Source organism: Cynoglossus semilaevis, chromosome 16, assembly GCF_000523025.1.
Source record: "Cynoglossus semilaevis isolate Cse_v1.0 chromosome 16, Cse_v1.0, whole genome shotgun sequence".
Classification (NCBI taxonomy): domain Eukaryota; kingdom Metazoa; phylum Chordata; class Actinopteri; order Pleuronectiformes; family Cynoglossidae; genus Cynoglossus; species Cynoglossus semilaevis.
In genome coordinates, this window is record NC_024322.1 from 10,992,452 (window position 1) to 11,016,042 (window position 23,591).

General features: G+C 40.9%; 2 protein-coding genes across 2 annotated transcripts in view; one reads left to right on the forward strand and one right to left on the reverse strand.

The window, feature by feature from the left end:
• The first annotated feature begins 4,556 nt into the window (after positions 1-4,556).
• The window catches only part of nalf1b (NALCN channel auxiliary factor 1b), a 54,821-nt gene continuing 35,786 nt past the window's right edge, over positions 4,557-23,591 (forward strand). Inside the window, exon 1 of the mRNA XM_008328679.3 lies at positions 4,557-5,956. Within this exon, the coding sequence (XP_008326901.1) occupies positions 5,213-5,956 (744 nt within the window). The 5' untranslated portion in view covers positions 4,557-5,212. The remainder of the gene's footprint in view (positions 5,957-23,591) is intronic.
• The window catches only part of cckbrb (cholecystokinin B receptor b), an 86,734-nt gene continuing 72,952 nt past the window's right edge, over positions 9,810-23,591 (reverse strand). The window contains exon 9 of the mRNA XM_025063613.1: positions 9,810-12,085. The gene's annotated coding sequence lies outside the window, so the exon portion shown is untranslated. The remainder of the gene's footprint in view (positions 12,086-23,591) is intronic.

Below are 23,591 nucleotides of genomic sequence, written 5' to 3' on the forward strand. Positions count from 1 at the left end.
AAACGTGGGTCGAGCCCACATGGGTGTTCACATCACGGGTGATCAGTGACAGCTTCTGGGGCTAAGCCACAGCTCTCTGCTGGAGTGCAGAGCCAATGTCTCTCTCTCCTGGAGTTCCTGTAAATCTTGCCTTCTGCTGTTTACACTAGAGCTGTAGCTAATGCTAAGAGGGGGCTGCAGCCTCCATCTGGAGGAAGCATCAGATGGTTGGTTCGGATCAAGACAAAGAGTACACGTCCCATATCTCACATTAAAGCGTTACATGACCATCCTGATCATACACCACCTTAAAAAATAGTACCTGAATATATCTGGGCAAAAACTGAACAGACCGTTGATTTATTGACGTCTCCTAATGAAATTATATTATTCTTTAATTTTTAATAATTAAAACATTTTATGAGGCTCAAATGAAGGACAAAGATGATGTAAAGAATATGAGGAAATCAGAATACTAGTTTTGTTAGTATGTTTCCGAGAGCTGCCTAAACATTTATTCATACCGATTAATTCAGAAACATGACTTCAATCATCTGCACTTTTATTAAATATGGGTCAGGTTTTGTGTCGGTTTTTTTTTTTTTTTTTGTAAATTCCATTTTTCACAGCACAAATTCAAATTACAATCCATTGGAAAATCTAATCCGTGTGTCTTCGGTCCTCACATTGATTCCTTTGAAGTGTTCTATAAGGGCTTTTTACAGTGGGAGAAATTGTTGCGTGAGTGTGGGAGCCATCAGTGATGTAACAGCAGAGTAAAAGGAAAGACAAAGGTTTGCTTCACGTTTTCAGCCATGTATTTGTGACTCAAACCACTGTGGAAACACTGATTGTTGAAGTACGGTCAGTTTTAATGCAGCCAAACAAATGACCATATATTTTTTTGGTTTTCTTTACAATCAATTGTCTGCTAATACACATTTGTATTCTGTGAGATTTAACAGAATAAAAGACACCTTTCCCAAAGGCCTCATTTTCTAAGAAGCTAAAGGCTTGAGCTAAAACAGAGATTCAGTAGAATGCAGATACAGAGCAGGAATCCTGGATCAGTTGTATGGGAAAAGACAAGTGTCCTTGGGAAAGTGAGTTGTGTTGATAAGCTACCCAGGGATTCCTGGAATGGAAATGGGTTGAGTCGATCGATCGGAAAAGGGTAAAAACCCCGAGGCGGTGCAGAGGTGGTGATGGGAGGGGAGGGAGTTTGAATGATGGTATCTCCATCATTGCTCTAATCCCCCATAATTCCTCTGACCATCGAGCGGTTTGGAGAATGAACGCGTGCTTTTACCACCGACTGCCCCAAAACACATAAAAATAGAACTTTATCTGTGATAATTAATGGATACCACAGTAGAGAGGACTACATACATACGTACATATATATACATATATATATATGACTGCAAACATGTTTGTGAGTGCACACCCTACACTGGATGCTAACTGCATCCTGAATCACAATTCTCTTGTCACATCATTGTGACAACCATCCACCAACAGAGAGGGTGTTGTCTTCTCTGACCAATCAGAGAGGCTGAGCCTGTCTCTTTCTCCGCTCTGACGTCAAGCAGATGAAAGCAAAAGCAAGGAAAGAGCCAGAGACCAGGGAAATAAAAAGGCACTGATTGTTAGTGAGTCAGAAAAAAAGGAGAAGGACAAAAGACAAGTTGAACAGGTTCTGGATGTGAGGTGTAAGAATGAAGGGATGAAAGGGATGACAGTGGAGGGTAAGGAAGAAAAATACAGAGACAGGATTATTGGCAAGAAGGTGTCAAAAAGTAAATATAAAGAATATAAAGTGAGAATGAAGCGTTTGTGCCTAAAAGTCAGAGCAGATGAAAGTGACACGCCGACAGTCACCTAAGATTTCCTTTACGGCTGACAGTGTGGAGGAAGTGTGAAGGCTGTGCATTTGAACCAGCTGTCAAATGAACATTCCCACATTTGGATGATGTCACCTGTCCTTCTCCTCGCTCTCCGTCTGTCCCTCTATCTCTGATCAGCTGATACTCACGCCCTTCCCCCTCCTTTTCCCCCCTTTTCACCAGAAACACTGTCAAAATGAGAAGAGACCTTACAGTGAATGTGCAAGTACACATAAGGACTGCAAAAAGTATTGACACAAAAAAATTAAAATATTATCTTAGTAGTGGTGAAAATACTGGCTTCAATCTGTTAAGGCACTCACTGATTACAGAGTCAGATGCAGAAATGGAATGATTATACTGTAGTCACTCAAAACAATAAAGCAAACATTTAATCAATGGAACTTAAAAGGATGGAATCAGACCATAAACCTGTGCTACGACCTAGAGAAGGCTGTGTCCAGGAGGCTAACCCACCTTCAGTGGTTTTACATTAGTGAGTTAAAAAAGGATAAGTCAGAATACTAGATGTCAACAGACTTTTACCCAAAAGACCAAGTGCTTTTATACCAATAAAAACCAGGAGCAACTCGGGGTTAAGTGTCTCTTCCAGGGAAACATTAGCATGTTAACTACGTGAGGCTCTCGGTCTGATTGCACTGCCAACTGCGATAATAGCCTTTCCTGGTAATTTCAGCTCATGCACAGTCAGTCCAGAAGAGACAAACACACACTAACATGTTCTTTAACATGAATAGAGGATGAGTCATGGCTGCCAGCCCTTACTGTTACCGTGAGAGCTCTAGATTTCAGGGGCAGCAATTTGCATTCATCGCGCAGCAATTCATCAGCAAACTCCCCCGGTCCCCTTTCTCTCTGTGCCTTTCACCTGTGCTCACACTCCTTGTGTCTCCTTTGACCACACACACACACAAACACACACCCTCTAAGCACACAAACAAACATGACACACACACACACACAGGTAGAAAGGACGGTGTCAACCTGACTCTCATGTTGTGCCAGGCACACACTCTGTAGGACTTCGATTGGCCACCGCCAGGTGTTGAATTATGTCAGACGTTCCACACCAACCAATGACACTGCAGCTCTACAGACGACGTTATGAAACTGCTGGCCAGATTCCTGTTCCATATGTCGTCTTACAGATGAGACCGGGACGCAGTCTTATATAAAACCACAGTCAGGGTCAAAATGTCACACTGTTTAAATTGAGTAAAAGATAACGTAGATACAGTAGATGTAGAACAGGATGAGGAGTAAAAGATAACGTAGATACAGTAGAACAGGATGAAGCTGTCGTCATTTCAGGTCAAACCTGATCATGTTTTTGTTCTCTGCAAGTGAAAATGTTGGGTTGAAAAAGGCAAATGCCACAGCTGAGGCAGTATACTAAAATAAAAGATCCACTATGGCTCCCTTTGAGAATGAAATCAAGCAGAAACCTAACCTTTATAAATTGTACATATTCATATTTATAAACACTAATATAAACAGCATGGTGGTTATTATCCTGCCTGATCTACTGTAGCCTTTGCTGTAACTGAGGTGTATCTTATTTCAAATGATTGTTTTGAAAATTACACCACATGTGATTTGTAAGTAATGTAGCGTAGGTTTAAGGGGCAATTTAAAAAATACAGAATGTGACCAGATGTGTTACCATGCACTTATAGTGCATTTATCTAATGTTTAAAATGGCTTAATGTATATGTAAAATTTCTAAAAAATATATATTTTCTTCTCATGACTTTTGATCTCAACTTTGCAACTGGAAAACTACAGTTTTCTTTGGTTTTATTGCAGTATGTGCGTGTGTGTAACCAGGAGGAGGTGATGCGCTCTCCATGGTGCTGAAATCGAATGCGTTCGTTTTAAACTCTGTTATAATATTTATATATCTATTGATTTGTTGTTTTTGCACTCCCTTTCTCTCAACAGCACTTTTAAAAAAGTTCCACCCAATTTAATCACGTGATGTCTTGTCCTGTCCTCCAGCCAATTAACTCCGAGCAGCACGTCTTCTGGAGTGTTCTTTACAAAACCCTCAGCCAGGCACACCGACAATGATTAGTAGATTTAGGTTTGACAGTGAATGCTGTAATCTATGTTCATCGTCCTATCAGCAGAAAGTATCACCTTTCATTCTCCTCCTCTCTAACAGGCGCGCGTGTTCCACCTAGTGGAACATTTCATATAACTCTATACTGTAAATGAGTTTGTCTTCGGTCCACTGACCAAACATAACACGGCTGATAAGACTGAACCCTCTGGTCGGAAACGGGTAAAACCACCAGCGACGAGCCTTCTGCTTATGCAGCTGCAGGTGATACTAACACGTGACCAAACTGCTGTGACTGTAGATAAAACGTCTTGCTCTTGTGAAATTAAATATATACATATTTTAAGCACATTCTCCCAAATTGTGCGTTTAAGATTGAAGACTTCAGTAAATTTCACTGAGCATGAAACTTATAGTAAACCAAGTGCGTTTTTGTTGTGAAAAAACTGGCATCTGTCCTGCACCAAAACAAGATGTCGTTTGAAATGTGTGTTCTGTCAAAATAGTGGATAGACAAAACAACCTTTAACCACATTTTTCTCTCTCTCACTCCCCCCCACCTCTCTCTCTCTCTCCCGTGCTCTCTCTCTCACCATGAGAGTGTTCTTCTCCGTGTGTGTGTGCGTGTGTGTGTGTGTGCATATAGGCAATAAGCTGCTCTGCCACTGCGCAACGATGGAGCTATCTCAGCGATGGAGATGACGCAAACAGCTCTCCAAAAAAGTGTTTCAAGACGAACATGGCGGCAACTTAACCGCGGTCTAAGATGACAATGGCCAGCGGGAGAACGGATTTCAGGCTTTTTGCCCAGGTGCGGGACAGAGACTGCAGCCTGCGTGTTTTGTCAGGACTGGCAGCTCTTCTTTAAGTCGACCCGCAAATCCACGGACGCGCAGCATCAGTTGCTCTCACCGAGAGACTCGCAACAGCTGGTCTCCACGCAGCCCGACGAAAACACACACCGGGGAGGAGGAAGGTTAGGAAAGGTTAACATGCGGTCAAAGAGGACGCCGTTTCCTCCCGGAGAGCCATGGAGAACCAGAATGCGGCAGCGCGGAGCTGAGTCTGTGCGGGCGCGCTAATTGGATCGGAATAGCACCAACTGCCGCGGGCGCGATACAGGAGCGCCCTGGACCGGCGGAGGCACGGCACCCCACCGCCACAGAGGAGAACCCATTGGACTCCATCTCCCCCCTAAGTCAATGAGTATTGTGGCAAAACAGCCCCCGCGGTGGAGTCGGCCAGAGCAGCACTTTTCTAAAATATGACCAGGGGTGCTTGGATGCGTCGGCAGCATGACGAAGGCTTAAAATACTGGTTTGCATCCCGGGAGAACGAGAAGCCGTTTACTGAGTCGGAGCGGGCCCAGAGATGGCGACTGTCGCTGGCCTCTTTGCTCTTCATCACCGTCCTGCTCTCTGATCACTTGTGGTTCTGCGCTGAGGCCAAACTGACGCGGACCCGAGACAAGCGGTCCAACCGAGGACTGGCAATTACGGACATGGGCGAGAACCCAAACTCCCTTCACCAACACCAACACCAACACCACATCCCAACATCACCTGACCTCCACCCTCTCGCCAGAGAGCAAGATGTTATTTTTCTAGGAAATTCTACCAAATCTCTTTGGCGAATGGACGCCTGTCGCCCTGACAGTGTGTCCAAAGACTGCTTTACTTTCACGGACGCGAGGACCGTGTGCCTGGGCCTCTCCGCTGGAGAGGGGAAGGGGACACAGTCGGCGTACGTGAATCTGAGCGATTTGTACCTGTCTTTTTGTAATTCCTACTCACTTTTGGATTTGTTTTACGGGTTTACGACTCCGGACGATATGAATTGCACCCTGGATATGGCCATGGGGGAGGATCTGCTGGGATGCAGCGAGTGTGTCCGGGCTTATCAGCGTCTTGACCTGCAGGCGGAGGAGAACTACCGGGAGTTTGAACTGCTGGTTCAGAAATACGAGACGGATGCGTACTCCGTCAGGACGTGCATGGAGGAATGTAAGGTAGGACTAAGTGAGGGAGGCTGGGACGTGTACGCGCATTCGCAAGTGCATTTAAGGGGGTGGTTCAACAGTCGTCATGGCAACCGTATCCATCATTATATTGATTTTTTTTTTGTATTTATTCTGTTTCATTTTGGCACAGACTGACAGTGAGCTTCATGTGCCGAAACATATGTGGCCTGTCAGGGCTGGCAGAGTGGGCTGCAGCTGTGCCTCCTTAAAACAGTGAAGAGGTCACCAGATAACCCCTCAACAGTTCATTACTGCCCCGCGCTCCTTCTCTTCCTTACTCTTCTTCTTCAGTATTTACTGCTTTGTTAACTACAAGTGGACATGACATATGAGACTAGAGGCTAAAAATACTTCCCCTAAATGAACCAGTACCAGGTACCAGTTGGCATTTGTCTCACAATATTAAAACACAGAAGATTCAGTCCTTCACTTGTCTTGGAACATTTAGTTTTTCTCAGGGTCAGCAGTCATAGGGTTAGTGTTAGGGCAGGATGCACTTCAGACAGTTTCCCAATCCATGACACAAGTCCATTCACATTCAACCAGAGCACCTGGGAAACCCATGCACACAAGGGGAGGAGATACACAGGAAGACTGGGCATCGAACAGTCATCTTGTAAGACCATTAACCACCCTTGTCTCTTGTCTCACTCAAAACTGCCTCAGTGAAAACAGAATTCCCCAAATGAGAACAGCAGACACAACTCCACAAGACATTTCTGGGACACAGACCTTCAGGTTAGAGACCCTGAAAACCCAGGCCTGGTCTTCACTGGTGACACTGAAGGCGTGCAAGGGGTAAAAAATCTAAAACAAACTTTTACTCACAGCGTCTGGGGCAGGGCAGCCATCTTGTTTTGAATTCAAGTGTCATGACCTAAAGGATGTTTCTATTCTTGCCAGGTTGAAACTGAACCACTGACTGATCAAAAGAGAAACAATCTGTTTCTTACATGGATTTCATTGTCAGACACTGAAAGGCTAAATCCTCTGACGTTCGACAAGGAACCAGAGGCACTTTTACCCAAATAAAAACATCCACATTACCTGATTGTATGACACATAAAACTGCAATATAAGTCTCCGCTGAACAATCAAGCCTGCACTACAAACTACAAGTATCGTAATCTGCTACAGGTCCAATCATATATATAATAATGATTCCAGAGAACCCTTATCGGGGTTACCACTGGACTGTGACTCATTTCCTCTTTCCACAGCAATTTTAATCAAAAACCAACATTAGCTCGGGTTTTTTCCAAGGCATCACTGAGACCTGTGGTTTCCCTTTAACCATTCCCAATTTCCAGTCTGTTTTAAAAAGAGAGTGTATAGGAGAGATGAAGGAAGACAGAAAGATCAATGGACTAATGTGCATTCACATACTGTTATTAACGCACAAGTGTTTTCTCAGCGTTGAATCCAGGATTCGTTGTGTCCTTAGTTTGCTTCTTCTACCATAGCAGCACCGGAGCGTACATATATATATATATATATATATCAATAATAATACTACATATTGACGTGCACATGACCTACCAACAAACACTCAAAGAGAGTGCACGCTGGTGGTGTTGTTTGTGGATGCTTCTCCAGCCTTTGTTTCCATAGAACAGTGCCACCAAACTTGTAAAACACGTGTTCATTTACTGGGCTCTGCTGCACTGGTACTGTCCTGGACTGATGTAACGTGGCACGGAAGACGTGGAGAGGTTAATTACACTGTATAAGGCGGTCCATAACGACTAGGATTTAGAAATAGTGGAACATTGTCAATGAAAGTATAGAGGGAATATAGCTGAGATTTGCAATTAGCTGGGCTTGCACTTTACCCTTCTTCAGAACATCCATTATCACACAGCACACACTGTACTCTGGTTTATCTAGAGGTTTGCTGTATTGACTCTTTCTAGGTCACATCTCCACCACTTCAGTACGCGGTCTGTTCTTTGACACACCGTACACTGTGAGAACACAGATGTTTTCATATTGAAAAAACATGTTATAAAATGATCTAAAGCCAGGAGAGCGACTACCGACATCATCGTTTCAACACTGAGGAATTCACTTTTAAAGGAAGGAAGCCTTCAATCTGACATGGCTGCACGATAAGTCATTTCAAGATGGATGTTGGATGAGGGCAGATGGTCAGGATGCTGTGATGTCGAGTGCTGATAAAATATACAGTACATACACACAGTGGTGTGCACTGTATATTTAACCAACCAAGTGTTTCATGGTTTCCCAACAAAATGTAAATAGTTATGAATTTAGTTTTATCTAAACCTACATAGAAATACGTCTACTAACTGGATGGAGCGTCTGTATTTATATGAGGTATCCATAGTGTGTTTGTGGGGAGGAGGGATACAATGGATAAACCATCATCCTGTGAGTCATACCTTATTGTTATGCCTGTTTGTCATGTATACATGAACAGCAAAAAAACATCACTTTTTTTTTGTTTTATCTGTGATGATGCTGCCCCCTGTCTGCATTGTCACATTTTGTTAAACACTTTTCCAAACATTGCTTTGTGTTTCTGTAATTCTTCCAAAAGCATTTTCCAGATAAGGGGCAGTAATGTAAAGTTTGCAAGTTTGCAAGGATTCATTTTAAAGAGAAAGAGAAGAAAAAAAAAAAGAAGGTAGATCTCAGTTACAGCATTATTTTAGTAAAATAATAATAATCCAACTATAAACACACAGCAGGACATTTACAGTATGTCGTTTTTCCACTGTGGCGACCTTTGAAGCAGCTTTGCATGAATTCTGATCATAATTCTACAATAAGGACTGGGTCTGCGTGTTGTTTAAGCCTGGACTGAGCTCAGTCCTCTACAGTGCAGCCTGTCTTCTCAGTTCAGTGTATGTGTTTTAGCAGATGACTGGATCTTTAACTTTATTCGCATGTAGCTTCAGATGAATTATTAATTGCCATTATTAATATCCTCTAACTTTACCTTGGTCGAGCTCTAACAACAACCTTCTGTAAACACACCTGTGCTGTTCTGGTGCCTAAAACAAACATGCACATCATAAAAATGGGTTTATTATTAGTCAAACAGTAAATTTCACTTATTCATCCGTGGTCTGTGTCTGCCTCTGGTGCTACGCTGCTAATTTGGGAGACAGTTCTGTGGGTTGCAGTGGGCTGACAAGACAAACAGTAGGATTAGGCTGGAGGACATGCTAATTAAACCCAGACATGTCACACTGCGTGCAATGTTCTACGAAATGCGTAAAAAATACAAAAAATAAAGAAAAGGTAAATAAATGACAGTTGAACTTTTAGACTCTTTTCTTTAGTTTACAGATGGAGCTTCAATTTTGTATGGTGAAGTGAATGTTTCCTGTTTTGTTGAAATACTGTATAGAAGTACAGAGTTAGATAGAAGTAGTCACCTTCTGATTATTGATTTTCAAACCTATGAGGTTTTTCCAAAGCCATGACCTTTATCCCCACTTTGACCCCTACATCTTGACCCTTGACATTTCATTTATTTGGTTACAAATTTTTAAATAGCAATTTATCGAAACGCCCCGTTCCAGACACAACCTGCCTGCTGTTGTTTAGTTCAGGCACAATACGTTTAGACTTACTACAGAACTGGCATCCAGATACACACAGGCCGTCGGAGCTCCATAACTACAACAATGTTTTATAAAAAAAAAGAGTTCAACAAACCATGATATTAAATTCCAAAATCTCGATCTTTAAAAACAACATTTCAATTACAACAAATTTAAATTGACCATGCTTACATAATCAATAAATACTAATCAAATATTACAACAAATTTAAATTGACCATGCTTACGTAATCAATAAATACTAATCAAATATTTTAATCAAGATTAAGTTTGATTAAGTTGTCTTTATGTACAACTTCTTTTCATAAAAAGTTCATAAGGGTGTAGCTCTCTTTAAAGATGGAGAATGTTCCCAAATTCACAGATTTTGGTTTCAAATTTGCACAATAGTAAAGTATAAAAACATTTGCAATCAACCCCTGACAGCCTGAGTTTATTTCAACGCCTGCAGACATGTTTTTGGACGTGTCCAGCTCCGTATCTACATCCAGAGCCTTCAGCTGAACATTTCTGGATTCACGGTGTTGTAGCCTTTGTATTACTGTTGCCAAGAATTCAGTTTTAACCTTTTGAGGAAGAACCTGTTGAACATGGTAGCCCCAGTGGTCTCCTCACAGCTGTTGGTCAGTGGTAAAGCTGCAGCTTTTCTGCAGTGTTCACTGCACATGCTGCAGAGCCAGTAGAAGGTGAATCAACCATCAGAAAGACTGTCCAAACACCTGACCCTGTCGTGATTCACTGGTTTTCCTGAATCTGCCTAACCACTCTGACCAAGTGTACTGCATCCATAATGTACATGTGATATACAGTAACAGAGGGTGTCGAAGGCTGCATCTTTGACTACCCCCTTAAAAATCTGCTGCAGCTTCATAACACAACACCGGTCGTTGGAGCACCAGCCTTTTTTCTTTGTCATTCCTAAAAAAAAACACTTTTAACTCTTTCTGTGATCGGTCTACATTTCCTGTATTTCTACTAAATACATATAAAAGAAAAAATATAGCAGTTACAAAAGCTATCTCTCTGGTACCTAAGGGCACACACACACACACACACACACACAAAGGAGCCCCATGTGCAGTGTTTCCTGCAGGTCCAGACCTGACTGTCCCTTCCGGTGTAATTTAATTTGCACTCCCATAATTCTCTGCTTCTCTGGCGGTGTGTCTCCAGGGCTCTGTCTCAACATGTTGATGTCCTTTCTCCCTCTCCGTTACTTTCACATCCTCTCCCTGTTTGTCTCTCTCCCATCAGTGTCAGAGTTCTGTGAAACAAACATCACACATGCACATGTGTCCAGTATCTGCCGCCGCCTTATCACTCTCCCATCCTTCTCTCCCTTCTCCCTGCGGATTTTCTCCCCATTTGCCGGCCCAGTTTTCTCTCTCGCTCCTTTTTTCTGAAAAATATATGGGTGTTGATCTGTGTTTTGCAGCTGCAGTGATAGATACTGATCTGGGTTAAGGTCCTTTCCTTCCCTTCAATTACAGACCTGTCCACACAGATCCCCGCTGTTTGTCCCCTCCCAGTGCCTCTCTGTGAATTCAATCACCTCTCCTCTGTCACTGTCTGTTTCTGCAGGACTATCCAGTTAAGCCACCATTTAATTTCTCTCCTGGCGTTTATGTGCTAAAGTAGCTTTAAACACACATGATAGGTCAAGGTAATGTATCAGATGGCAGCAGTCATCACAAAATAGGACACAGACTCTGCTAATCGCAATCGGGAAGAAGGAACAGTGCGTAAAGCTGAACCACCCTCCCCCCCCAAAAAAAGAGCAGATAGTAATAACCAGTTATTTTGTTGACTAAAATAGATACAAATTTAAGAAAATGAAATAAAATGTTATAAAAGATTGCCATTATGCTACAGAAATTCACTGCAAATGTAGACGAAATGAACAAATAGCACAAGAAGACGTTAGTCACAAACCAAAAATAGCTCCAATTTATTGGAAAAATAGAATAAAAATATCCCTTATATTAGCCATAAAAATGAGTCTGAAGATGGATACAAAATAGAAAAGATTCTCAATTCTATGCACATGGTCCTTGTACATGGCCCTTGATTAAAATTTAAATAAAAAAAGTGGCTTGGCTTTAAGGCTCTCTCCCAGCACTCATGTGGCTCTGACCCTGAAATTCAATTAGATCGCTGTTGTTTCTACGTGCATCTCAAACACTTCCAGGGAAACTCCCCTCAGTTGGAGCTGCCAGTGTTTGTTTCTCCCCTGGCAGGAGATAAGGGAATGCGTCAGTTAGAGATGAACACACCAGCAGTCCCATGGAAACGCCTCTTTGTCGTCCCCTAGTCCCCACCTAAGTACCACAATAAGTCTGTGTTTTTGTTTACTGCCGTGGGGCCTTCAGGTCCTGTCAACATATCTGAGTCATTTATTTTTCTCCATATAATCCCTGCCTCTGTGTCTTCCACTGCACACTCTCTCACTCTCACACACTACGTCCTCTTCCTCGTTCTGGTAATACACCGAGCGGCCGTGTCCATTTTCTTTGATGCATGGCGATCTGTTTGGTCACATGACAAGAAAACATCAATATTTACAAGAACTGTACAAGTGAACCAGTAGGATCTGCGTCTGCATCCGGTAATTTATTGTTGTCAGCCTCACTCTAAGAGAGATAAACATTAACTGTGGTTCTTTCAGTTTGATTCATGACTTGCAATAATGACATTCAATAATGGACCACTTTTATGTCTTTTCTCTTTGTCACAGTGAGGCTTACATAAATTAATGGACGAGTGGGTGAAGTGTTATGCAGCGATTTTGAAAATAAATAAATAAATTTGAGACTCAACAGAACAGCAGTTGATTCCATTGGAAACAGACTCCAGGAAGAGCGAAGTAGTCATGCAAAAATTTTAATCAGCCTTTCCGCAAGACTGAGTCCAAATCCACAAATCTAAAAATTTTATTTTATGCAAAATTTGCTGATCAGCATATGTATAGCTTTCACACACAAACCTCTGCGTGTGTGCGCAGCAGAATTTGCCGCCGTGGTTTTATTCAGCGTCATCTGCATGCAAATGATAAAAATGTGACAAGTGGATATAATTAGTGACACGATTTTAAAATAAAATCCATCCGACAGGCTCGGCAGCTACAGTGACGGTGCACATGTTAATTTGACTTTGTCAAAAAAAATAATGTCTGTTTTTTTTGGGGTTTTTTTGAAAGGAAAAAGAAAGATGAATTTGAAATGGGATGAGTCATTGACAAAGTCAATTGAGTCAGATGTTCATTCAAGCAGCTGGATGACAGCCAGTTGTACATGTGTAATGTAGAACTGTGACACAGTGGTTTCTTTTTTAGCTCTTCAGTGGTGGTGTCCACATTCTTTTTATACATCATCTTCATCCAATATGTCCACAGAAATACTCAAACTTGCTTTTCAACAATATTTATAATTAAATACCTCATTTTGCCGCAGCCAATAGCATCTATTTATCTATCTGTAAATAAAATGTACATATATTAGGGGTGGTGCAATACGATACTCATGTTTTGGTCAAAATGTTAGGATAAAAACTTCGAAAAAAAACCAACTAAAGCCCATGTGATCTGATACCTCAGACCAAATTTTCAAACTTAAATATTCGCGATCTCAGCCTCAGCACCTGATAGAGAGAAAAGAAGGTATTGGATCTATATCAGTATCGGCGTTAACAGTATTGATACCGAACGACACCGTTAACACCGATATTGATATCGACGGACACAGGTCCAAATCTCTAAAGAACTAAGATTTAGTAAATTAATTTCAATTAACTTGTTTTAAGGCTCACAAAATCAACTTTTGTGGTCGAAATAACAAGTTTGAAAGTGTGTCGTTTTGACCAAACCCATATTTTGCTGTACCTCATGACTGTACAGTTGCATTAATCTACAGTCTCTCTGTACTTAATGAAGTGGCCGTTGAGTGTGAAAAAAAAATCCCAATCACTATAAGTGAATGATCTAGGTATAAAGTGAAGTAATGATATTTGTGCCTCGGTGTAGATTTAATCCAGTGTGTTTGGACGGCACCACGGTCTCCAGACTGAAGAGCCGACTTGTTGGAGCAGAACCCACATTAAATTTGGGATCTGGCAGACGACAGTGGCTTCAGGTGTAAAAGTGTATTACAAGGAACTTAGATTTTATCTGCTGTGAAAACATGAGGTCTGAGACACGACGAGCGATGATAGGAACAAAAAGAACCTGACAGCAGCAATAGTGGAGTGTGCTGAGAGAGCCACACTGAGAGTATCACTGGCAGCAAGACAAAAACCAGTCATTTCTCCCAGACTCTGGTGACATTCTCACATTATGCAGTCATCATCATCGTCAGCTGCTCACAGCATGTCCTGATTCAGCGACAGCAGAGCAGAATTGGGGGGAGGAGGAGGGGGGGGGGGCATGCACATGAAATCTGAGAGTTGTCAGCTCGCACATACACAGCGTGAGCCGAGATGTTCTATACTGTAGCTCATATGACACACACACAGGAGGGGGAGGCTGAGGGTACAATGGTGAGAGGGGAGGACGGATGAATGGTGGGATTAGAGAAAATGAATGGAGCTGTGTTCAAAAGGAGGGGCGGGGGTCTGACACACTGATGGGTTGGGGTTTTTTTTCAGGGTTTCATACAAACAATTAATTTAAGCACCTGATGATCTGATCCTTTCCATTTTAATTATGTTAGTGTTTCAGTTGGCAGATGAGTGTGTGTGTGTGTGTGTGTGTGTGTGTGTGTGTCGCTGTAGCTGAGAGAGAATGAGGAAGAGAGAGAGAGATCATATTCATTCAAGTTTGTACGGTTGTGAGTTTGACTTACATCATGGATTAAACTGCTGGTAACAAACAATTTTCAGAAACTTCATTCAGCAAAAATGCGTCGGTAAAACAGAGAAATTCAAATCTCTTCAGATTTAGGTTAGATAACCCAAATTGAAGGAACTGACTTTTACATTTCATAAAACTCCCTAAAAACATATCACATATATGCACATACACACACAGACCACTCTTACAAACAAATCTGTTGTATGTGTTTGTATGTGTAATAAACACTATATTAGACATATTTCTATAATTTATATATCCACATTTAAACTCTGAGTAATAACCTGTTGGTGTGGTAAATACCCAGCTAATGTTTTCTCTTCTTTTTGGATGTGTTTTCATATTCATCAGCTGTCGGTCTCTGTGTGATTTTTCCTCCAAAAAACATTTTTCAAGGCTGAGTTAAAAAAGCAGCCAAAATATAATTCAGGTCCTTTTACACGGACCATCTCCAAACACTGATGCAAATGGGTTTGTGTTGTCCTCCTCACATTTCTCATTATGAAGCCAGAGAGGCTGATTATTCAAATCATTACTCCTAGCAACCACTTCCTCCATCCAGCAGCCTTCTCTGCTGTGTGTGTGTGCTGTGTGAAGCGGCTTGTATATGAAACGTGTGAGGCCTGTGCAGCACGTTTACAGGTCACTGTGGGGAGTTTGGGTAAAACAAACCTCATCCTCAGCCCCTGGCCCTTTTTGCAGTCTGAGAAAGTAATTTGATTGTGGATGGATCGGGGGGGGTGTCATTGATGGGTTTAAATGCAACATGGTTGAAGAACAAAGCAGAACAGAGGAGGAATGGTGAGGGGCTCGACCTGGTGATGAGGGCTTTTCTGCTTGGTGTGTGTGGATGAATTGGATGAATAGCAGATTGGTCATCTGGGGGTTTCACCTGCTAAAGTTTTCCATCTTAGGCTTCCACTCCTTTGTCCAATTCCTTTCCACTCCATCTGCCATTTGTCAAATGCAGCTGTTCACCAATTCACCCTCTCCTTTCTCCATCTTTTCTTCCCCACTGGTGCCGTCCCTTTTATTGACGTTCTCCCAGGTTCCCTCTGTCCAGGGCAGCCTGCTCCAAAGTCCTGCACTCTTTTACTTTCTCTCTTTCTTTTCCTCGACACATGCAGTGACGATACCTGACTGATTCTGTGTAAATTATTCATGTGTCATTGACTTTTCAAAAGCACAGAGGTAGAAGTGGAGCACTGCTGTCTCTTGCTCCTACACCTCTGTGACACTGCGCTGTGTTCCAGCCTTTTGTCGACACGGGCGGAGACATGTACTCCTTCAAACTCTGGTAGTGTCTGCAGTGTTGTTTCCCAGTGATTGCTACAAAACACACACTGTAGCAGTAGTAACATTGCGGCTGCTAGCGCTCCTGTGTCTCTTTCTACCCTCTGCTTCTTCCAGGCTCTTTCATAAAACGTTACTTGCGGCGGTGAATACAAAATAACACAAAATGACTCCGGTCTCCTACATAACCATGCAATGTTCAGGATGGACAGCTGCTGAAATGTGAATGAGAGAGGCTGAAATGAACCCATAAACTGTACATAGTAAATGGGCAAAGCTTTCTTGTTGCAAACTATTGTTGCAAAATGAAGCCCTTTTGAAAGAAATATGCCACTTGTTTCTTGAAGAACAGCGTGGAAATTCATTGGTTACTTCTTAACATTGGTTGAAGATATAACTGTTCAGTTTGACATTGCAAACCGTGATCCTATTTAGAGGGAAATTAGTGGTTAATGGCAACATAACTGTCCTGTGTCCTTGTTACAGGTTAAAACAGACCCTATTCTCTAAGGTGTGGACGTGTTGCCACCAACACTACAACCACTACATGGTGCAAAAAGGTTTGGGACCACTGACTTTCCAGCTTCTGATCACTGATAGTGTAATATAAACAGTACTAGTACAGTTTAATCTGTCCAGGAACATCCTCAGTGACTGAATGTTCTTTCTTGGGAGTTCCTTTTAAAACTTTACTGAAGGCTTCATCCAATGGATAAAACACTTGACAGTCTTCCTCTGAATACCCCTGTTACACCCCCTTTTACGCCACACTCACTCTCCATTTTTATCAGGCCGGGGTCCCTGTAGAAAATGGCCCCGTCCCTGTTCGTCACCCCACTCCCTCTACTCCTGCGGCTCCACTATCTTGTTCCCTGCAGCTCCTAATCCACATTTGTGGGTTCATTGCCGGATAAAGCCGTCTCCTATCTTTTCTCTTTATGGCAGGATTTACAGCTGTACCCGTTCATATCTTCCCTTTATCTCTCTCTTGATAGCTTCTCTCCTACAGTGCCGTAGCCCTCTGAGAACAGGAACTACAGTACTGTATCACATAAGGAAATCCCTGATGGTCTATAGAACAAACTGCCCACAGTTCAAGAGGGTCAAATGTACAGGAGGAACTGCCATATGTTTTTCTTTTGACACCAGTTTAAGAAGCAATGCATTGGAGAACATTTGAAAATGAAAAATTCAGGAGATTCTTTTTGTGAGTGAGGACATGTATTACCATTATGGTTTTGGTGCTCTTTTAAACATTTATGCTTTCATTCACCAAGTGTTGAAGGGGAATATTAAAAACACCAAGAATATTCTGTGGTTATAATGATATTTTGGCCCTTGGAGATTTTCTTTTTGCCATTTTCACGCTCTGCAGCTGCCACAGAATTTATACAGGGCTGAATTTCTCTTTTTGTCACTTTTTTATGGCATGTTTTGGTCTTTTTCTTTCACAAGAAAGAACTATGATGTCAACAAAGTTTGTTTGCTGAATTTATCAAATTTATTTCCACTTTCTGCTTGACAAAAATGCCAAGGCCAGTAGCTCTCAAGTCAACAAGCAGAGGCAGCTAGAGATTCATCTAGGTTTATTTAATCTTGGCCTAATTGTTTGATGTTTGATTATATTTTTTTAATTGTTTTTGCTTTGGGCTGAGACATACTGACTATGATGTCAACTTACCACATATTGTGGCACTGCACCAATCAGTCCTACAGTATTGTAACAAATAGTAATGTAATTAATTGCAAACTATGCCGATAGTTGGTTTATTTAATGCATTCAATTAAAATAAAATGTATCAAGTAAATTAAAAACAAGTGATGATGGCAGAGGCAGTGATGGGGAGAACGTGAGACTCATTCTTAGGTCCGGTTTTTTATGCTCTGCTGTGGCACTGGATGCCATTAAAACACTGGTCTAAGCTTTTCATTTTTCCTCTGTGTCCTCTTGTCCTTGGTGTCAGTCAGATACTGGATCCATTGCAGCACTTGAGCTTCATTCCCATAATATAATCCACGAGGTGGTACTTCATACCCGCAGTGCAGTGTCTTTAAATAGAACGGAGGAAACGAGGACCACAGCAACATGAGATATTTCAGTCATTTTATATTTGTTTTTGAAGTAACGCAAGTTTTATTCAGATGCATGTTGCAGTACCTTATACGTGTGACTTTATTTGTATGTGTGACGGAGTGCGGCGCGACTGTGTGAGGGAGTAAATGAAAGGAGCAGAAGAATGAGAGTGACTTACACAAACTGACTTATTGATTTCCCATTTGAAGGCAGGGATGAGGTTTCGGAGGAGAGATTGGGAGGTTGTCAAGAAAAAAAGAAATGAGGTGGAAACCTATGACAATACAATAAGGGGTGTGTTCAAGGGTGACAGCAGAATCAAAATGATGAGTTTAAACACTTAAGGTTGAATGTAGCGTTGGAAGTATAGCACTGCCGTTGACCTTTGGCCCCTGCTTTGATGCAGGGCACTAAAAATGCTGGTAGCACATTTCTGCTGGTAGCAACAAAGATGATTGCGATGGTGCAGTGGGGGAGGGCAGGGGCCTTATCACGTACAGAGGCCACTAGAACAACTATCACTTTAGCTTGATTCTTTTTCCAGTCGGCTTTATAAGGTATCTGCAGCCCCGACAATCTTTTTTTTCTTCTGTTATGCTCGGCTCTGTCTTTAGATTTGACCTTTTTCTACCTCTTACTGGAACAAAGTTCAACCCAGGCCCTGCACAATGGAGACACATTTGCTGATACAAACCTAGATTCATTAAGGTTTTAGCCTAATGCCTTGTTGTTATCTACAGAACGAAAACATAGACCATATGTGAAGTAATAATATAGATAATTTATATAACATATTATTATTAAATGTCAATTTATTATGTTGCGAAAATCAGTTTATGGTATTAATTGCTAATTTCAGGGCAGGTCACTGTAAATATAATCTTGTTTGTTGTTTTTTTTTTTTGGATTACTTCATTATGATCAGCTGTAGCCTCAGGAAATACTGCTGCTATCTGTCCTGCTGCAAAAAGACAACGTAGAGTAAATAAAAACCTAGAAACAGCACAGTGTGAAGGTCACACTCATCACATCAGCCTTGATGGAGCCTTTGTGTGAATGTGGACTCGTGTCCACCCATATAAGAGGGTCTGTCATGCTTTATTGTCCTTTTTACTCTACTTTTCAACAGTAAATCGTAAACTGAAATGACATCCTGTTGCAACAGCATAGCACAGGTAATAAATTACTATAAAGAAGATAGCTGTAGATGAGGCGGAGCTTTTTTTTTCCCCGTGATTCTAATTTGTAAGAGTCGGATGTGAGATTTATTTTTGTGGGGACTGACAAGCAGAGTTTATAGTTATTACCCTTGAGAATGTTTTGGTTATTGCTTGCATATTGTTGAATGATTTCATTTATTTTACTCAGAGAGAAATAACAGTTGCATCATTATTCTTACCCAACGTCGGTCGACAAAACCAAAAGGTCAGGTTACTAAAAGGAGGCCAAACAACACGCCCCGCCGAAGCCACACTTGAATGTGAATGAAATTCTGAATTACAGTAGTAAAATCTGCAGGCCTGATGTGTGGTGTAAACTGATGGAGACTTGGATCGGGCCAGTGTGTAATACTACAAGCAGCAAAAGGAAGAAATGTAGGTTAGAATGGACACCTGTGAGAAGTTAGAGCTGTGAGGCAGCTACTGTTTATTGACTGCTGATTTCCAAATCTGTTTTATGTCAGTGTCAGTTGTTGATTTATTTACTTTCCAAGGTCTGTTTGTTTCTCCTGCTTTTTAAGCAGCATAAACACTGGCAGAGTGAAGCAAGAAAAGCAAGAGGTTCGCAGGTGGAAAACGGTACATGATGGTTTTTTGTTGTTGTTATTTTTCATTTATAAGTCTTTGCTTCTGAGAATTTGAATCCATTTATGTGTTGTCAACATGCGTGGATGCAATTTGGGCATACCCGTGGTGTGTGTGTGTGTGTGTGTGTATTTTCTGTGCCATTGTGTTCCTGTGTGTTCGTGGGGCTCAGTGTAATCACAGCTCTAATCTGTCTGCTAGGAGTCTGTGTGTGGGTGACATTAAAGTTCTCATTAGCAGTGTAACTTAGCACCAGCATCACTGTGAAGACACCAACAACACATCCACTGCTGCAAAATGTACCCACCATGCCTGTGTATATACTGTATGTGTGTGAGAGAGAGGCGAAAGTCTACATTAGGTCTTTGCTTTTCCCTTTCTGATGTCCAAAGAAAAAAACAAAAACAAATTCAATAATAAGTCAAATAGGATGATTTCCTAATGTGTCCACATGTCAGTGGTTCAAAAACTACAAGTGAAAACGGTGTAAAAAATGTTAATTAGCATGGGGGAAAAAAAAGTGGCTCGACTTATCCCTGCAGCCTTATCACTGTGCTGTTCAATTCATTACTCATGTCGGTGAGATCAGATAAAATAGTGCACTAGTATTTCATTTAATCGCATGCAATATTTAAAAGTTGAGGCACAGGGTAATAAGGAATGATGTGTGATTTGCCAGATGTGATGTATTACCATCTCCTGCTGCACTACATTCCCATTAAATAACTTAACAGTTCTGTTTATAGACACACTATTTGAGGTAGGCTACGCTGAAGAGGAGCTGGAGGAAGAAGAAGGAGGTTGAAGGCTTGGAAGGAAAGAGATGATGGGTTTCTATTGTAAGATGGGAATTGAGTGAAAGATGTGGTCCGGACTATTTCACTGAGTTGAGACCAAAGTGAATGAATTTAGAAGCTGCTATTGTCAACAGCGATGCCTCTGGATCTCTTTCCATCTTCCCCTCTCATCACCCCGACGTTCTGTTTTAATCCCCGATCTTTTGAGCCTAAATTTCTCTTTGCATATGTTGAAGTGTCAGTGCTCTGCATCATGTTTGACTTCTTTTTTTTTTTTTTTTTTGCATTAGTAGATTAGGTAAAAGAACCATAGTGTGAGAGTTAAATGGGTCAGAGGAGGATTTGGGCGTCTGCACTCAGACTGGTTCTGTCTGATTTCACACATCCATCCATTCGGCCTATAACGCTTTCGCACCCTTGGTTTCTCTAGCATGATAAGGCTCAAACAGGCTGCTCCAATAGTTTATCTGGAGCAGAGCTGTCCAAACTTTTTTTTTCTAGGAGGTGTCAATTTCAAACTGTCTGACCCTTCTTTCCCAGAATGGAAATGTCCTGTGCCAAATTCAATAATACAAAAATATCTCTAGGTGAGTCTGTGATACCGCTATCGTTTTGGTGTTATTAACGCCAGGCCTCACTGATATAGCCATAATGCTACAAAACATTTCAACATTTCTAAGAAAACAAGATAAAATATTTTAGTCCTGAAATAGCACAACAATGAATAGCTGAACTGAATAGCTGGAGGGAAAGAAAAAAGCAGATTCTCTCTAGAAATGATAAAACATTTCCTTTATATGCATGATTGAGGATAGGACATTTCCAAAATGATCATTTGAAAGGAAACATTTTAGGAAAAGACCTTTTAGGCCGTGTCAATCAAAAACCAACAATTTACCTGTTGACTGAACTTTGAAAATGAGCAATCTCGTGGCGCAGATAAATGCTAACAATCTGATGCTGAGCTAATCATCCCTGTTTGCCGCAGCATAACACGCTGTGGAGTAAACATACTATGTTGCTTTTTGAGTGCGGTCTCACTGATTGATTCACAGCTGGCCACTCTGGATGTTTGGTTGTTGATGCAGAACTGGTTTACCTGTTGTTGGCTCTCTGAAGAACCTTATTTAGTTTACTGAATGATTTGTACTATTTAAAGGGTAGACAGGACACAGATCTGTAGGACTTTTCCTTCATGTCATTGGCTGTCATGACACAGAAACACGCCACAGTAAGAAAAGGAAAATGCAGAGCAATAACAGGTAAAGATTAAACCAGGCCTACATTTACAGGAGCGAGAAAACATTGAAGGTCCAGAGATTGTACTTTTACCACCAGCTGTAGAATTTGGCTACACTGGCAAATGAACAGATATTAAAAATCAGGTTTATTGACATTATGCTACATCCAAAAAAACAAATATATTTTCCTATCAGCTAATATTTGGAAATCAAAATTATCATTGTTAACTGTAGATAAAAGTGTATCCTTTCTGTTGTTGTTTTAAACTTTTTTAAAACAGTAGGCAGTCGACTCTACTAGTTAGGTCTGAGTTATTACCACCCGTGTTCGACTATAGAGGAGAGGGAGCTGGTTCACTGATGCTCTGTTTTTGGATGGGATGACAATTCAGCAGCACTGCCTATTGTTTCACACCTGAGTCCTTGTTCACTGTGCAGATAATCATGCACTTCCCTGTCTATCACAAAGACCACATTATGTTGTTTTGTCTGCCTGACTTCAGATGGATGTGTTGGTTTTGTGTGGGTAATAGGTTGTGAGTGAGGGCAAAGACGACGCTGGGCCGATCAATCTATGACTGCAGCGACAATGAAATTGAGAAAAGAGTAGAAGAAATGTAGGAAACTGATATAGAAAAAAATGATAATGTATGAATTATACAACATTATAAATCCAAGACCAGTTAATGTGACCACTTCATGTCTTTTGAGTAATTCTATCTGGTATAAAATCTAGCCAGTTGAAAAACACAATTAACCAGAAACGTTTCACCAAAACAGAGTAAAGACCCAATGTACCACGTAAGCAACAAGGCCATTGGTGCCTCTCTGTGACAGTAGTTGTGTATTTCCAAATGTCATGTTGTTTCTTCATTGCTTCCTCACTGTGTTCCTCCTATTGTAGCTGTTAGCAAGTTTTCTAGCAGCAATCAATTACTAAAAACTCAAATTTCCTTAGAATTTTGTTTGTGTGCAGTGTTTTATTTGCTTTTCAAGCAAATGAGTTTTTGGTTAATAATTTAAATTATCAAATTTGTTAAATTTGCCGTACATTTTTTTCCCCTTCTCAGACAAAGCTAACTTAACACTGCTGCTAACATGTGCTGCTACTTCCAGGGACTTAATAGCTGAGCAGGCATGTTGTGCTACTCCAGTGAGGTTTAGTTTTAAATAAGTGAGCGTTAACCACACACCCGCAGTTTGTTTTAATTTGGGATATACTGTACGATCTACAAAAACTAACCCAATTATTTAGTTTTCTCTAAAGCCACATAAGCTGGTTAACTGTGTAAGTAATTATACAGACCCTACAGGCACCTTTTGTTTATGAATTCAAGGTGCATTGGCCACGTTTCCTGGTTGGTCTTTTAAATCAATTAAATTCCTTTGTGGAATTGCAGATTTAATTTTATTTTCACCCATAATCTGATTTAGAAATATAAACTCAGACTCTACCCGGCTTTGTTCACCAAATTATGTTGAATATTTACTTTCACTGGTAGGCGTTTGATAAGAAGCTTAAGGATGTTCCAAATTAGATTAAGTCTTTTGCATTTGTTTTACTAGTAAACTACTCACAACACATTAAAATGGTTAAACAGAAAAGATAATAATAAAAATGTGATGAAAAAGTATTTAAAATTGTCATTACTTTTATTGGTTAACAAAGATAATAATGCTTAAAAAATCTATATTTTGCAGAGGTGTCCCTTTTAACCTGAAATGTAACATTTTCGATCATATCGTACAAGATCATTTAAAGTTATTTTCTTGAAATCCTTGTTTTTTCTCCTCTGGGCAACAGACACTTATTTAAACTTGAAAAAAAGTCAAATCCTCGGTGGTTAGAGGATGTAAATGATTAGTTGCAGACTTGGTGCAACGCAACATAAAATGAAGGAGCACAGTGCACATTTCATTTGATGTGATGAAGACGCTGATTACTACATGCCTCCAAACCAACCTCATTATGGATGCA